The following is a 15,188-nucleotide window of genomic DNA, read 5'->3' as shown; positions in this document are numbered from 1 at the left end:
TTTTTATTTTAGTATGTATGAGATCATTTATCAATATTACCTATTGCCCACAACTGTGTGGCAGATTGTAATATCTATCAATAAATAAATCTATAAAAAAAAAAAAAAAAAAAAAAAAAAAAAAAATTCTCTGTGAGCCAGGCTATAAGGCCTCACGCTCGTCTTTTCCCTCTTCAAGGCCATGTTAATTACCATTATAAACAATTGCGGGCTAAGAGTGCAGCTCTGCCTTATTCCCTGCTTGCTCTAAAATTCCTTGAATATAAAATTGTGGCCCTCGTCAGACCTGTTTTGATTTCGTGCTCTTTTAGCTGATTGAGAAATGTCCGTCGAAAGACGTAAATTTATTATTATCATGCTTTTCATAATACACTGAATTTATATGGCTTTGATGTTCTTATTGTATTATAAATAGACCCAAACAATTTTTTTTAACCATTTGTGGGAATAAAATCTGATTTTTTATACATATTGTTTTTAAATTTTTAATAAATGTCCTTTTTTTTTTTCTTACCTCCTTTATTAAATATATAAATAGCAGAATTAATGTATATCTAAATATATACATATGCACTTAGTGTCGTTCCTTTGCCACAAAATTAATTTCGATGTACTTACGATGACTTTATACAAAGGATTTCATCACGATCTCACACCAGGACTTACTACTACACGTTCCTGAAATTCCTTCAAAACTGGTTCAGAAATATAAATGTACTAAGGAAAAGCCTAACTTTGGTAGTTTTTATTTGTTCACCAGATGTAGTTTGAACAAATAAAATCATCAGGATATAACCAATTCGTAATTTATACCTTCCATATTTTATTTCAAATATGTTCAGTTAAACCAAAGAAGACTCCTATGATTTTATTAGAGTACTCTTAAAATATTCTGTTCATTGCTTCGTATGAAAAAAAAAAAAAAACTTGTGAACTTTAGGCCTCAAGATATAACTAAAATGTTATTGTTATGATGGTAATCCATGCAACTCCAATTTTACGATTTTAAAAAATTTTACAGGGAAGAAAAAACTCTTGGACGATGTGACCGGCAGATTTCTACCCGGAGAGCTGACAGCCATAATGGGCCCCTCGGGAGCCGGCAAGACCACTCTACTTAATGCTATATCTGGATACAGGTAGCTATTGTTATAAAATTTATGTTATAGTAAATATTTATTTGCCTGAATGATTCTTTGAATTTTAAAAAAGATGAACATTTTATCAGAATTTAATTCCTCTTTATTTTGTAATATTACATTCTGTCGTATATTTCAAACAATAGCAATAAATATCAGAGAGCACGTTCACACAATATTTTCAGAGATAAAGTCAATTACAAATATTAGATGAAAAAAATTATCAAGATTGAAATTAATGTAAAATAACATCTTAAACATATCAGCCTAGGAAACTCCGGAACCAGTTGTTCCTCCACTTGAGAAGGAAAAGCAGGACACCGGAAGATCCTCACGCTTCTAACTATTTACTATTTACAATATTTCTCTATGCCACTGCGGTTTCAACCTTCGGATGAGTTATGTTGTGTATTTAGCTAAGGGATTAGGATGATGAATAAGTTTTAAATGAAATGTGAAGAATTTGGATGGAATAAGGTCCGAGGGAAGTGGAATATTTTAGACCATGTAGGGTATCGTTGGATACACAGGAAGGAGCACTGACTATTATTCGAAGGACTTTGGCCTGATAGGATTGAATACGTTTGATGTTTCAGAAATTTTAGTTGTACCTCCATAGTTCTAGCCCATAAATCCAGTCAGGTTTCAGTATTGGTTTGTTAATAAGTAGTTTGTTAACAACTAAAAGCTATATAATTCCCAAAGCGGTTAAGTTCTTGTTTTTTAAGCCTTGTATCCCGGTTCTATATAAACAGAATAATTTGGATACATATGTTTAGTAAAAAAGAAAATCTTCAGAAAAATTAACATACTCCTTTCATAAACATTCCAAAAAAAAGATTTTCTATACTTCATTGTTCTATGATACAACATAGATAACTACTCTATATTACTTTAGTGTAGTTTGTTATTACACATGATCATCTAATAAGTAGTGTCAAGGATAACTTATTAAACAAGATTGAAAAATATCACTATGAAGCCATCGCTTCATTAAAGTACAATAAGTGATTATTTAATGGTGCTATTGTAGGGCTTGCTTAATCTTCTGATTGCATCATTTTTATCAATTGTTGCATTCGGGCCGTGGACAGATACTAAGGGTACCTGGGATAGCCATGATTCGATACTTCCGAAACTCTGTAGTATCGATGGTATCGATACTTGCGATATCAATATCGTTTTTTCCATTTGATAATTAGGTGGTAACGATACCTTCCATATATGTAGGCTTTTTTTTTTAAATATTCCCACTTGTATCGTAAGTATCGACACGTTTTATCCGATACTGATGAAATATCGATACTTTTTTATACGATACTGACAAAGCATTTTTTTTTTTTTTTTTTTTTTATGACTCCCTTTCAGGTCATTTCTGACATACGGGGGAAAAGGTTATCTAGAGGTAATTAACCTATGCTAACCACGATAGATGGTCAAGTTTTTATTTCGTAGGACTTCCAAAAAAATAAAAGTCGACCCCCACGCCGGATTTCAACCGGCTCTGCTGCTGTCACTCCCTCAGCTACAAACGTCCTAATCTGATGAAGCATCCATTCATTTTATCCGATAATGTCTATAAAATGTGGAATATTTTTATAATACCAAATCGGCTTGGTGGCCTTTATTGTTAATACAAGTTACATATTTTTTTTTTTTTTTAATTCATTATGGGGGGGAGGGTATAGTCACATACAAAACACAGCCCTAACACTATAAACAATGTTGAAAATTACAAAAAATTGAGAAAAAAATAATATCTTAATAGATAAAAGTAAGTTTAATAACAACACTCATAGACCTAACATAACAAATAATTGCCCTCTAATAGGAAAAAAAGTTAATTTGAAAAAAATAAATAAAAGAGAATTAACGTCAACAATAGAATTGATAAATATAAGATTCATAACAGGATATCCTTCAGCATCCTCTACTGAAGCACTGACGTCTTCGGGTTGAGGTTGGATTTTCCAACCGATTTTGGAAGTTATATTAGTCACGGCTCCTACAACTGTCGGTAACTGAGAGTGGAACTTCATGAATCGTTTTTTGATGTAATTCTCTATTGACTCCATTTGTAATTCCTGAAAAATGTGGAGTACTACCATTATATATATATTTTTGCCAAGTGTGAAAGTAAAATATTGTTTGTATACTACCGAACTGTAGTCACTCAGCACTGTCTCCCGATTCCAGACAGGACAAAGAAATTTGATCGGACTGTTATTTGGAAATCTACGTAACTGTAAGTATGCTTAAGATCTCTTGTGTATATCTTTCGTTTGATCTTGGATGGGATCAGGTGCAAATTTGGATTTAGCCTTAACACTAACCATTAAAGTTACCTGTGATGCAGGTGCAAGCAATCTTTTTAAAGCAGATCAGTTGTGCAGACGCAGAGGTGTCCATGGGAAGATAATGGAAGGTACGGGAAGATCCTCCTGCTACATCGCCCAAGAAGACATCGTTGACCCCATGCTGACCCCCGCAGAATTAATGGACTTTGCCAGTCGGCTCAAGTTACCAGCAAACTACACGCTCAAACAAAGAGCGGTGGTAGTAAGTAGTAATAAATATTAATCATTTAAAAAAAAAAGATTAATTTTTATCTTTAACAATAATAATAGAAAACAATAATCTAGATCGATAGTCCGATATGGTACTTTAGCTTATGCTATTGTTTTGGTTTAACAATGGGTAATCCTCCAGACTACTAATTTTCCTGAAGTCAAAATGTCAGCTTTTATGCCAGTGGTTCTCTAGGAAAAAATATCTCAGACAGGATTTGCATCGGAGGAACTTCTCCTTTTAAACTCCCTCCATGACATAACCAACCAGTAGTGTTTCATTATGGCATTATTAATAAAAATGTATTAGTATTTTGTTTTTCATACCACAACAAAAATATAATAGACAAATAGTTATTTATCACCTCTTCAGCATCTAATTTGGGTGAGTCAGAGGTTCAAATTAGATGCTGAGTTGGATAAAATAGTACCCCGAAACGTTCAATACATGAATTATTCAATATTGTGTTTTATTCTGAACTGGAAAAAAAAGTATAAATAGAAGGATAAAATGTAAAAAAAAAATAATAATTATTCATAATTTACCTCGATTAAAAAAAAAATTAAGGTGGCAGCTTAATATCATTTCAATCGAATTTTTCTTCATCGTACTTATGTTACTAATGTCTCCTATTTATTAATGTAACATTAGTGAAACGCGTATTTATAAGTTTTGCATATATATATTTTTTTTTTCATACCTGAATTTTGCAAGTCTTGGATTATTCCACATTCAATCAACCTAGCATTGAAGGAAATATGTCATTCTCTTTTTTTTTTTTTTTGTTATTATTTCATTATTTATCATCATTACATTACCCAGCCAATGAATACTTTCCTTATTGTCAGTACTTCGAACTCAAGAAGGCAGATTTCAAGGACAGTCGAAGACTGACTATTCACCCTGAAGGTAAAGATTATTAAGTAGTGATTGGTCTTGCGTTGCGGTATAGAAACTATAGTTAAGCAAAAAATAGGACTGTTAACCCCTCTACATGATATATCCCTCAAGAGTTATGAGTATCCAAATAAACTTCTGAGCTATCTCCAAGGCCAACAATACTTAAATAAAGAAAAAAACAACATAACCAATTCTGGAAGTAATAAGAAGTGAAAATAAAACATTTTTTTACAGGTTGAGAATCTCATTTCTACACTTGGCCTTGAAGATTGCATCAATTCGAGGACTCACAAACTTTCTGGTGGTCAACGTAAGCGCCTCTCGATTGCATTAGAACTGATTAACAATCCACCTGTTCTTTTCCTTGACGAACCAACCAGGTAACTCATTAGTTATTACAAGTTATGAAAAATATTTATTACAAGTAGAAAACATTATCAACTTCCTTCAGCTACTTAATCACTATTATAAATCACAGCAAGCTACTATTTTCTCAGTGGCCTGGACACCGTAACTACAGTTCATTTGATTCGCCTACTGAGTAGACTCTCAAGGGATGGAAGGACGATCGTTGTGACTATCCATCAACCTTCTGCTTCACTATTCGATCTTTTTGACAGAGTATACCTCTTGGCGATGGGTAGGTGTGTCTACCAAGGAGGATCTGGGAGACACCTCTTGAAGTTCCTAGCGATCAACGGCTTCATCTGTCCCGTCCACCACAACCCGGCAGATTTTGGTACGACATTAAATAATGATATTATTATATAAATACATAAAATATTACGAATATAATATTGTCTATTTTTATGTCCCAAACAGTCATCGAGTTGGCTGAAGACAAAGGCAATGTGAACATCCTCTCTGAGGCTGCAAAGAATGGAAGAACAAGTTGGTTTTTGGACTTTGAGGTTGATCAAGGTAAGTTTCAAATATTATGCTGATTAAGAGTGAATACTATCAAAAATATGATTCCAACTTCATAACACTATGTTCCTATGTTCTTTTAAAAACTAAATAAAGTAATTTATAGATAGCGAACAATTGGCTGCATGTAACTCTTGGTTTTATATTAATTAGAGACTGTGAATTAGAAACTGCTCTGTTTTATTTTTAAAAGATAGAAGATATACTAAAAGAAACTGTTTTTTAAATATAGTTGTTATAAGTTGAAAGTATGAAGCTTAGAATCTTGTATATCTTTTTATTCTTAAATATATTACTGCTTATGGCATATATATTTTCATAACTTGGAGAAACTGTATTTCCTACACTGAATAAAAACTACATATACTTATTGAGATAAAATTCTATACACAGCTAAAAAACAGCAATTATGTATCTTAGAAGATTAATAATGAATGGAATCGGTTTAGTGTATTTAGTAAATACTTTAATTAATTAAATTAATTTATGGTTTAGGCCCAAAGCTGGAGAATAATTCCAAGAGAAGGGAGTCTGACATGTGCAATTCAATTTCAGAATACAAACCACAAGTTTGTGAATCGTTTTGGATACAGTTTTCTACAATATTCTCTAGGATATTACTACAGGAGAAAAGAAACAAGGTTTGTCAATTTTTAAGTTTAAAAAAATCTTAACAATACGATTCGTATAATTTCATTTAATTAGCAAAGGATATAGGGGAAAAATTAAGTCTAAATTTATTTATTTATTCACACCTGTCATGTAACCGGATGTCATAATTATAAAATATGGAAAACTAATTTCCTGAGAGAAATGACAGGAACAATATTCTTCAACATTTTCTATTTGTAATGATCATTCAGTCATTAAAGGAAGTAATCTCAGTTTTCTGTGTGTTTGCTAAGGGTTGTAATTGAGGTTCAATTGTTTAGAAACGAAAAAAATTGTTTAGAAAAAAAACCCAACTTTGGTAGAGAGGAGTACATTATCCGATTTTGAAGGGAATACATTTTTCACTAAGTCCCATATTTTTTCGAGATACAAATGAAAAAATGATATTCAAATCCGTCGGACATTTAATGATATAATATCCGATGGTAGTAAACAAATCCATCCGTGTCAATTCGTTCGTTTTTTCAACTTACAACTTATGAAATAATCTCAGATAATGCCAATAGGTCTAAAATATAATAACGTTTTATTTCGACTATTAAGCCGAGTGAGTTAGAGCGCCAACTTTGACTTCCTCGCGACTGCAGTGACGCCAGTTCGGAATCCACATAGAGGGGGCTATTATTTCTATGGTTGTCCCACGAAATGGAAATATGACCACTCCCTCCATAATGGCTGCAATAAGGTTGTACTCAGTAGATAATTCCCCGAACGCTAAAAACCCTATTTATATTTATAATAATAAATACAATTTATAAGAAGTAGAACTATATTATTATTATATACAGTAATAAATACAATTTATAAGCTGAATTAATTACAGTTCATAATTAAAAAGAAGATAAATATTATCTGATTTATACGTCTTATATGAAGCACGCATTTGGGCTCTTGTTATTCGAATTTCTTTTTAAAAAAACTTGTAACTAAAAAAGTTTTCCTTATTCGTAAATAAATTTAACTTATCTCTCTTTTTAAATATAAACCAGCATCAATATTTTCGGGGACTAATATTTTATCCGCTATCGGATAAACCGCTTTTATTTTATTGCTAGCGGTAATTTGTGGGAGGAACTAGTCCGGCAAGTGAGCTTACTGTTCTTTTTTACCAACTCCTGGCGGCTACATTGAGGCTGGAGGGGGTCAAGATTCATTTCTAAGGACCGTCGAGAAGTAAATATTAACTGCCCTAGGTGGGAATCGAACCCAAACGTTCGGAACAGAGCACGCTTTGGAACCCACCCCCAACGCTAATTATAATAAGAGTAGTGATTTTGGAGTGCTATTTTTTTTATTTTATACTTCATTTATATAAAACTATTAGTTTATAGTACTATATAATACTATAATATTCAATATTATATCAATTAATAGTACTAAAAGATAAAAATATTGAACATTTTTTTTTTATCTGTAGACTGGCCTTAAACTGCAGATCTACCACCACCTGTGCTGCAGCGTGGCCCTTGGAATCATGTTCTTCAAGAAGGGCAATGATGGGACTGAGTTCGTCTCTCATCTGAAGGTGTGCATGGCCGTGACCATCTTCCAGGCGTACACGATGCAGACTGTACCAATGCTTTATTGTAAGTGAGATACTCACATGGGAGTGTATGCTTTAATTATTTAATTATTAAATTGTTTGAATTACTCCGAAGATGAAAGCTCGGTAAATATGATAAATCTATAAATATTATCTTGAATCTATCTATTAAACTAATCACCAAAACAACATAAGGAAAAGTAAATATCTCGCTGCGGGCATCACGATACTTTCACTACTCTGATTGAAAAACTAATCTTTTCATATACATAACATTTCAAAACCACAACGAATCCTCGTTATTACGCGGCTTGATATACCTACTTTACTAGGTAAATAAATTTAAAAACTGACTATTGTCAAATTACGCTTGAATATACCAAAAACATTTATAAATTTAGTTTCTTTTATACAACTTTATTAGTTAGATATTAATTTTTCAAAAAATTTTATCCTTTAAAATATTTCTACTTTATTTAACTATCAATTGTCTTCATGGTGATCATAATAATATTAATATCATCACACAGCATTTGCTTATGTCTATTTTAATTAAATGGTATCACTTAACAGTGCCATCATCAAATTCCTGTGAGATTGCAGAACGGCTAACTAGTATTACTATTATTATTATACGGGCGACAGACCATGGAGGACTAATGTATTAAGACACATCGTGCGTTCTTGACGTGCTTTTTTCGTAGTGTGAGTTCGTCACTCCCACGCCTATTTTTTGTAAGTGCCACCCGTTGGCTAACAGGCCTCACAAACACCCTGGTGAAGGGCATGAGTGAATTTTGTATAATTTTATCCTTGTAAAAATCCCGGATGGGGTCGGGCTCGGGCTCGAACTCACAACCATTGGGTTAGTAGACAGGCGCGTTGTCAAGCTGCTACCGCTCCCCTATTACTAGTTCTATTAGTCCATTTAAAACTTAAAATTAAACATAATTAACCTAAAATTTTTTGGAATTGGTTATATCCGAAACTAATATTGGCAAACAATATTTGTGTCATCAAGATGAATATATTAAAATAAACAACAAACAATAGAATCCAAAAAGAACAATATTATGAATAATATAACTGATCCTAGATTTAAACCAGATTTTAAGAATGATAATTACTGAACTTATTAATTTTCGGACTAGTAAATTAATTATAATAATTATTTGTTATGACTAATACAGATGTTATTACAGATCCGTTTGAGGTTAACCTCTTGAAGAAGGAGCATTTCAACAAATGGTACAGCCTCTTTCCATATTTTCTGGCTTTCACAGTTGCCAAAGCACCAATAATGGTAATAAACTTTATGTTTTCAACCTAATTCATTATGTAATTATCGACATTATTTTTTATAATTTTGTAATTACGGGTTTATATAATAATACATTTTGTATTATATACTTTTATCAATGAGAGGCAAAAGAACTTATTATTCAAGCATACTTTTAATGATACAATCGTATATGAGTATTATTCCAAAATTATAAAATATTCATATTTATAATAATATATTTATATAATACTAGTAAAAATGAATTATTTTAGCCTAAATAAGCCCAAAAAGTTTTTATCAGACAAGAAATAGCAATAAGTAGCATTAGTTCACCAATCTTCATAACACACTTCAACCTGCCAAGCGGAAAATAGACGCGTTGTAAAGTACGATCACCCATCTTTGTCTCTTGAAATTCTTTTGCTGGACCAGTTGTGACCTGCTTTTGGCACCTACGTTTCCAGGATACGTCCTCACGTCTCTTTCCGTCACTAAAGCCTTCTGTAGTGCTGTAGTTTCCACTCCAGATTCCATCGGGTTAAATTAGTGAATTCCTGAACTTATACACATTTTCGAAGATTTTTATTATGTCGTTTGGTTTTCGTTTTGTAAATTTCCAGAGTTCGGCGTTGGAGATAGTTCCTGGCCAACATACTCTGAATATTTCGTGCCTCACATCCGTACATGAGTACAAACGTAAGGTGTCTGTTGAAGTCCCGAACCTGTGTCTTCATCTAGATCTCAAGTGATTGCCATACTGGCGAGAGTTATAACAGTGTTCGCTGAAGTCTTCTCATCCTAGCTCACCATACTTCCAAGCCAGCAGAAGTTGTCCATATTTTCTAAAGCTTCCACTCTAACCCTACTTTGTTTTTTTTCTCCTCCTGCTAACCACCTTCATCATTTGTTTTGAACTTAAGACCAACAATGTGTTACACCGTGTAGGTCCTGTGGCTTCTAGCATGTCCTTGATACCTTGGGCGAAAGAGCATATGTCATCTACGAAGTCCAGATTTCCTAGTCAATCAGTGCCTTCGGCTCAGAGCCATCATCATGAAACAATCTTTTTTTTTAATCATTTATTTATTGTTATTTACAACTGTATAACATATATACAACTAGTAAATTTGCTGTAGGTGAGATAGTTACATGATACACATGTGGAGAATCTACCCATTGATAGAACTCCAATAACATTTCTTGAGGAGAAGATCCCGAGGCCATCTTCTTTTCAGACGCCTAGGGGGATTATTAGGAACTGAAGGAGAAGCCAGGTTAGAAACAAGTGGGTTTGAGTGGTTGGTAGCTGGTTCTGGCTTTGGTGGTTTAGTGGAGCCCCAAAGCTGAACTCCGTATGTCCAGATAGCCCTTATAATAGTCATGTAGATCAGTCTTTTGTAATGGATTGGCAATTTAGACCGTTTGTGTAGTAAATGTTGTAATAGTCGAAATCGACGAGCAGTTTCCTGTCTTTTCAGTCTTGTATGAGGATTCCATGTCAGTCGTTTGTCGAGATGTAGTCCTAAGTAACGGAGCTGTTCGACAAGAATAAGTGGGGTATTATTAAAGGATACTTTAGGGTAAGAGGTCATTGGTTTACGACGAAAGGTAAATGTGATTTGGTGGGATTTATTGGAATTAATTTTAATCCTCCAATTTTGGCATCATTCTTCAAGGATGGTGACGTGGGATTGGAGGGTTTGGGATACAATGTAAGGATCATCATTCACTGACAATAGACATGTATGAAACAATCTAAATTATTAAATTATTTCTTCTCTTTTCCAGTGGATTTTAATAAAGTGGTGAAATATGATAACTTATATGATAGGAAAATTTAATATAATAATATTTACAATACAGAAACAGCCCTCTGAATAAACGGGTTTCTATTTCCTACCATTTTTCATGCAGTTTAATAATTAATAAAATAGTAATTTGTTTTCTAAAATACTTCAAATTATATTACATTAAATAGGTTATGTTAACTTAGTTGACAAATAATTTGATCTCTGATTGATTTAATAATTAAGGACAATTTTCTCTGTTAAAGGTATCATTGAATCTCCTAGACAGTATTATAGTATACAGTATGATCGGACTCCCTTGGGAGTTGGATAGGTTCCTATGCTTCTGCCTCATTGGTCTGACTGTTGGGTTGGTGGCCGATGCGTTGGGTCACACCATTGGTTCTTTGTTTTCACCCACTGTACGTATTCTCAATTAATTGAATGACTATTTGTATGATATTCATATCTATATTAAATCAATAAATTTCTCTTTCAATAAAAATATCATTTTTAGATATTTTCTTTTTGCAGAATAGTTGTGCCATCGGCCCATTCACTTTGGCACCGTTCATTGGCCTGGCGACTTACGGATACGACTTCATGAAGACCATTCATCCCTTGATGGACGTTCTCATTCAGTTGTCCTACGTTAGATCGGGAATTATAGGTAACATCCTGGTACTTTTCGGGCTTGACAGGAAGGAGTTGTACTGCCCAGATCACATAGATTACTGCCTATACAAGGATCCCAGGGAGATTTTCCATTACCTGACGCTTGACAGGTTCAGCATACCACTCATGATGTTACATCTCTGCATCAACCTCTGCCTTTTCAGGTAATCAATATTTCCTCAAATTTTTATAATTGGGTAATGCTAATGAGTTGAGTAAGCTCTCGAAAGGCACTGCAGCCTCTAGGAGTTGCACCCCATAAAGCGAATGATTGATTTAAATCAATCTTTTATTAATTGTTAGAAATTCTGAAATTATGCCACGACAAAACTTCCTGGATGTAATCACAAATGTTCTATATTGTGAAGGTCTATCGTACTTTTTAATAATCAATCCAAGCTGAGTTAATGAATAAATTAACAACAGGGAATTTCGATTCTCCTGTACAAGGAATACGGTGGACTACATCTGCAATAAATAAATTTATTTCTATTCATTTCAACTTTACAAGGAAATACAACGTAAAAAAAAAAGATTTTTTTATCACCCATTCATAAAATCTACATCTACTCCTATCCACCATATTTGTATATAGTCAAATGATATATTTTAAAAACGCATATTAATATTTTGGCAGATTTTATAGATACAAATATTGCCTTGAGATTATTTTCATACGCCACTCGGTGCAGTGTGGGAACAAGGTTATGCCACCATCTCTCACGCAGCTCAATATAAATTACTATTCGTTTTAAAATTATTATAATTTTTTTGTACATGGCTCAAGGATATGCAGTTTAAGATATGATCTCCATCCATGTTACCCATGTCGCATGGAGCATATGTTGGTGAATCCTCTTCCAAATTGTCTGGAATTCAGTCACCTTATTGAGAAACTTTGAGATTGGTGTTTGTACTATCCTTAAAGGGAGAAAATGAAACAGATGGGATTCGTTAAAAATTCGTTGATCCGTAAGCCATTGGTTAAAACTGGTGGTTCCTAAACTTTTTTTTCCTACCGCCCTCTTTCCAGAAAAAATATTACATAGCGCCCACCTGGAAATTATTTTTTTTTTTAAATTTTAATAGCAATTAATAGTTAATGTATATGTATTAATGTTTTTACCTTTTTCGTAAAATATAATAAAGAAAGGTGTAAATTAGAAACGTTGAACTTTGAAATTATGAAACTATTTATTGAACTCAGAACAAAATGTAATATAAAAAAAGTTAAAACATTCGAAATCATCTTAATAAGAAGGATATACCTGATGTGCTGTTACCAATTAAATAATCCTCGGATCAATTTTCGCAAGCAGTGATCTTACATCACAACGGTTGACTATTTGCAATTGATTTCTTTTTTTGTTAAATAGTTGGTTACCGCACTGAACACACGTTCCGCTAAATATGATGAAGGAAATGCAATTAAGAACTTTTGAACAGTAGAAGTGCGCGATTGTACAAACCTCAATACAAGTGAGTGAGTATGGGGGGAACCGAGACGGGAAGAAAAAAAGGCAGTTATTTCACCCCAATTTTTTATTACTTTAATGAAAATTATGTATAATTACTAGTCAAAATTTATGAGTCGGCCAAGTATAGGTAGGGGGAATAAAAAATGGCGGCTGTTTCAAAACATTAAAAAAAAATGAATGTTTCATTCGGAGCTCTATATCTTTAAAATTACAAACAATACTGGAAAACCTGAATTATTAGCCCTGGTAGAGCTATATTCAATGGTTCTCGAGATATAGCTTTTTAAAAAGTCAATATTTCATAAAAATGTACTGAAAGATTAGTAGTATAGTGTATTTATTTTGAGAAATCTATCTCAGGAGCTATGTTACGTAAAGATGTCTATTAGCACTCAAATTAAAGCTAGTTTAATGTACTATAAAGTAATTTATGTACTTTATCTTCGTACGAATCGTAGTTTTCATGGTATGAATTTGCTAAAATAAATTGATTTATAGTTGTTCAGACAATAAGTTTGTTTTATGAAAAACATTATTTCAGAAACCATAAGACGTACACATGCTACTCAGCACTTAAATTAAAGCTAGTTAAATTTAGCATGAAATAGTTTATAATCTTTATGTTTATATAAGTAGTAGTTGTTGATTTTATATTTGACAAAATAAATTCACAAAATATTAATTTCTAGTTGTTCAGATAAAATGTTTGATTTTTGAAAAAAATATATATGTTAAGTACATATGTTTGCCAGCACTCAAAAGGAAATTTAACTTACTATAAAGTAGTTTATGACACGTATCTTCGTAGGGGTTGATGTTTTAAAGATATTCGCATATAAATATAAATTTGGCACATGAAAATTTGCCGGAACAAATTTATTTTAGGAAATATCATGAAAACTATTACTCCTGCGAAGATAAACTTCTTAAACTACTTTATAGTCCTTTAAACTAGCTTTAATTTCAGTTCTAATAGACATCTTTAGGTCGAATGGTTTTTAAGATATACATTACACAAAATAAATTCACTAATTACTGATCTTTCAATACATTCTGTACAACATTTTTATGAAATGTTGCTTTTTAAAAAGCTATATCTCGAGAACTATTTAACGTAAATAACTCTATTAGTTTCATATTTTAGCAAATTTGCCCTTCTTTAAATGGCGTTCTCTTAGGTTTTCTTGTGTTGTTGCTGATTTTTATGATATAGAGCTCCAAATGAAAAATTAATTTTTTTTTACGTTTTGAAACAGCCGCCAGTTTTTATTTCTCCTACCTATACTTGGCAGACTCATCAATTTTGACTAGTAATTAAACAACGTTTTCATTAAACTGATCAAAAATTGAGATGGAAGAATTGCTTTTTTTCTCTTCTTGAGCTCTTGGACTATATGGGTAGACGTGAATTGTCAAAAGAATTTTAGCCCAAATTGTAAGAATAGAAGCACTCTGCTCCCTTCCTTGTTGAATTTGCTATTTCCCCGCGTCCCTACACTTTCTTTAATATATTATTTCATAATCCATTAATTAATTTCTTTGTAACGCCTTGGGAATCGTTGAAGATGGCGGTGTCATTTCTAGGTAAATAGGCTCAATTTCCCATCAAAATTGTCGCATCGGGGGAACGAGGTCTATGACTGATACAGAGACTAAATTATATTTAAAAAGTTGATCTTATTTTTTTAACTCAGCTTTAACTCAGGTTCTGAATTATCAAATAATCTAAGGTTGAGTTGCGTCCACTTTGCCTTTCTTTGTATAATTAAGCCTTTCGTTTTTATATAAACTTGTCACTTTTATTTGAGAACCAAAGATTTTTAATCCTGTTCCTAAACCAGTCATACGAAATATATATTAAATATCTTTCTTTTTTTCAGGTTAACATTTTATCTTGCATTGAAATGGAGGCTGAGGACGTGAACAAAATGACAATAAAAACCTTCTAGAGTATTGTTTTATCTTTTTAAGGAACGTGCATTTAAATGTAATATTTTATATCATTTGTTGAAGGTTTTTTTTTTATTTGTTGTAATTTTGTGATATAGGATAAGTATAAAAATAAACTATTAATTTCCTTTTCTATAATTTTTTTGATAATTCTTTGATACCAATTTTTTTTTAGTAGTAGTAGTAGTAGTAGTAGTAGTAGTAGTAGTAGTAGTAGTAGTAGTAGTAGTAGTAGTAGTAGTAGTAGTAGTAGTAGTAGTAGTAGTA

General features: G+C 32.4%; 1 protein-coding gene across 5 annotated transcripts in view; it reads left to right on the top strand.

The window, feature by feature from the left end:
- LOC106680779 (ATP-binding cassette subfamily G member 4) overlaps window positions 1-15,188 on the top strand; it is a 41,105-nt gene that overhangs the window by 23,426 nt on the left and 2,491 nt on the right. For 2 of the 5 annotated variants that reach the window (XM_014420710.2, XM_067052696.1), the window contains exons 2-12: window positions 1,022-1,139; window positions 3,496-3,698; window positions 4,842-4,987; window positions 5,105-5,346; window positions 5,430-5,528; window positions 6,030-6,175; window positions 7,624-7,792; window positions 8,952-9,052; window positions 11,085-11,240; window positions 11,353-11,657; window positions 14,852-14,916. In XM_014420710.2, coding sequence (XP_014276196.1) covers window positions 1,121-1,139; window positions 3,496-3,698; window positions 4,842-4,987; window positions 5,105-5,346; window positions 5,430-5,528; window positions 6,030-6,175; window positions 7,624-7,792; window positions 8,952-9,052; window positions 11,085-11,240; window positions 11,353-11,657; window positions 14,852-14,894 — 1,629 coding nt within the window. In that variant the 5' untranslated portion in view covers window positions 1,022-1,120 and the 3' untranslated portion in view covers window positions 14,895-14,916. Of the gene's footprint in view, window positions 1-1,021; window positions 1,140-3,495; window positions 3,699-4,841; window positions 4,988-5,104; window positions 5,347-5,429; window positions 5,529-6,029; window positions 6,176-7,623; window positions 7,793-8,951; window positions 9,053-11,084; window positions 11,241-11,352; window positions 11,658-14,851; window positions 14,959-15,188 lie in introns of those variants that run through there. The other 3 variants (XM_014420709.3, XM_067052695.1, XM_067052697.1) reach the window with 3 other exon arrangements.

This window comes from Halyomorpha halys, unplaced genomic scaffold (assembly GCF_000696795.3).
Source record: "Halyomorpha halys isolate HHAL.00 unplaced genomic scaffold, Hhal_1.1 Scaffold286.1, whole genome shotgun sequence".
Taxonomy (NCBI): domain Eukaryota; kingdom Metazoa; phylum Arthropoda; class Insecta; order Hemiptera; family Pentatomidae; genus Halyomorpha; species Halyomorpha halys.
This window is presented reverse-complemented; position numbering and strand designations above follow the sequence as displayed.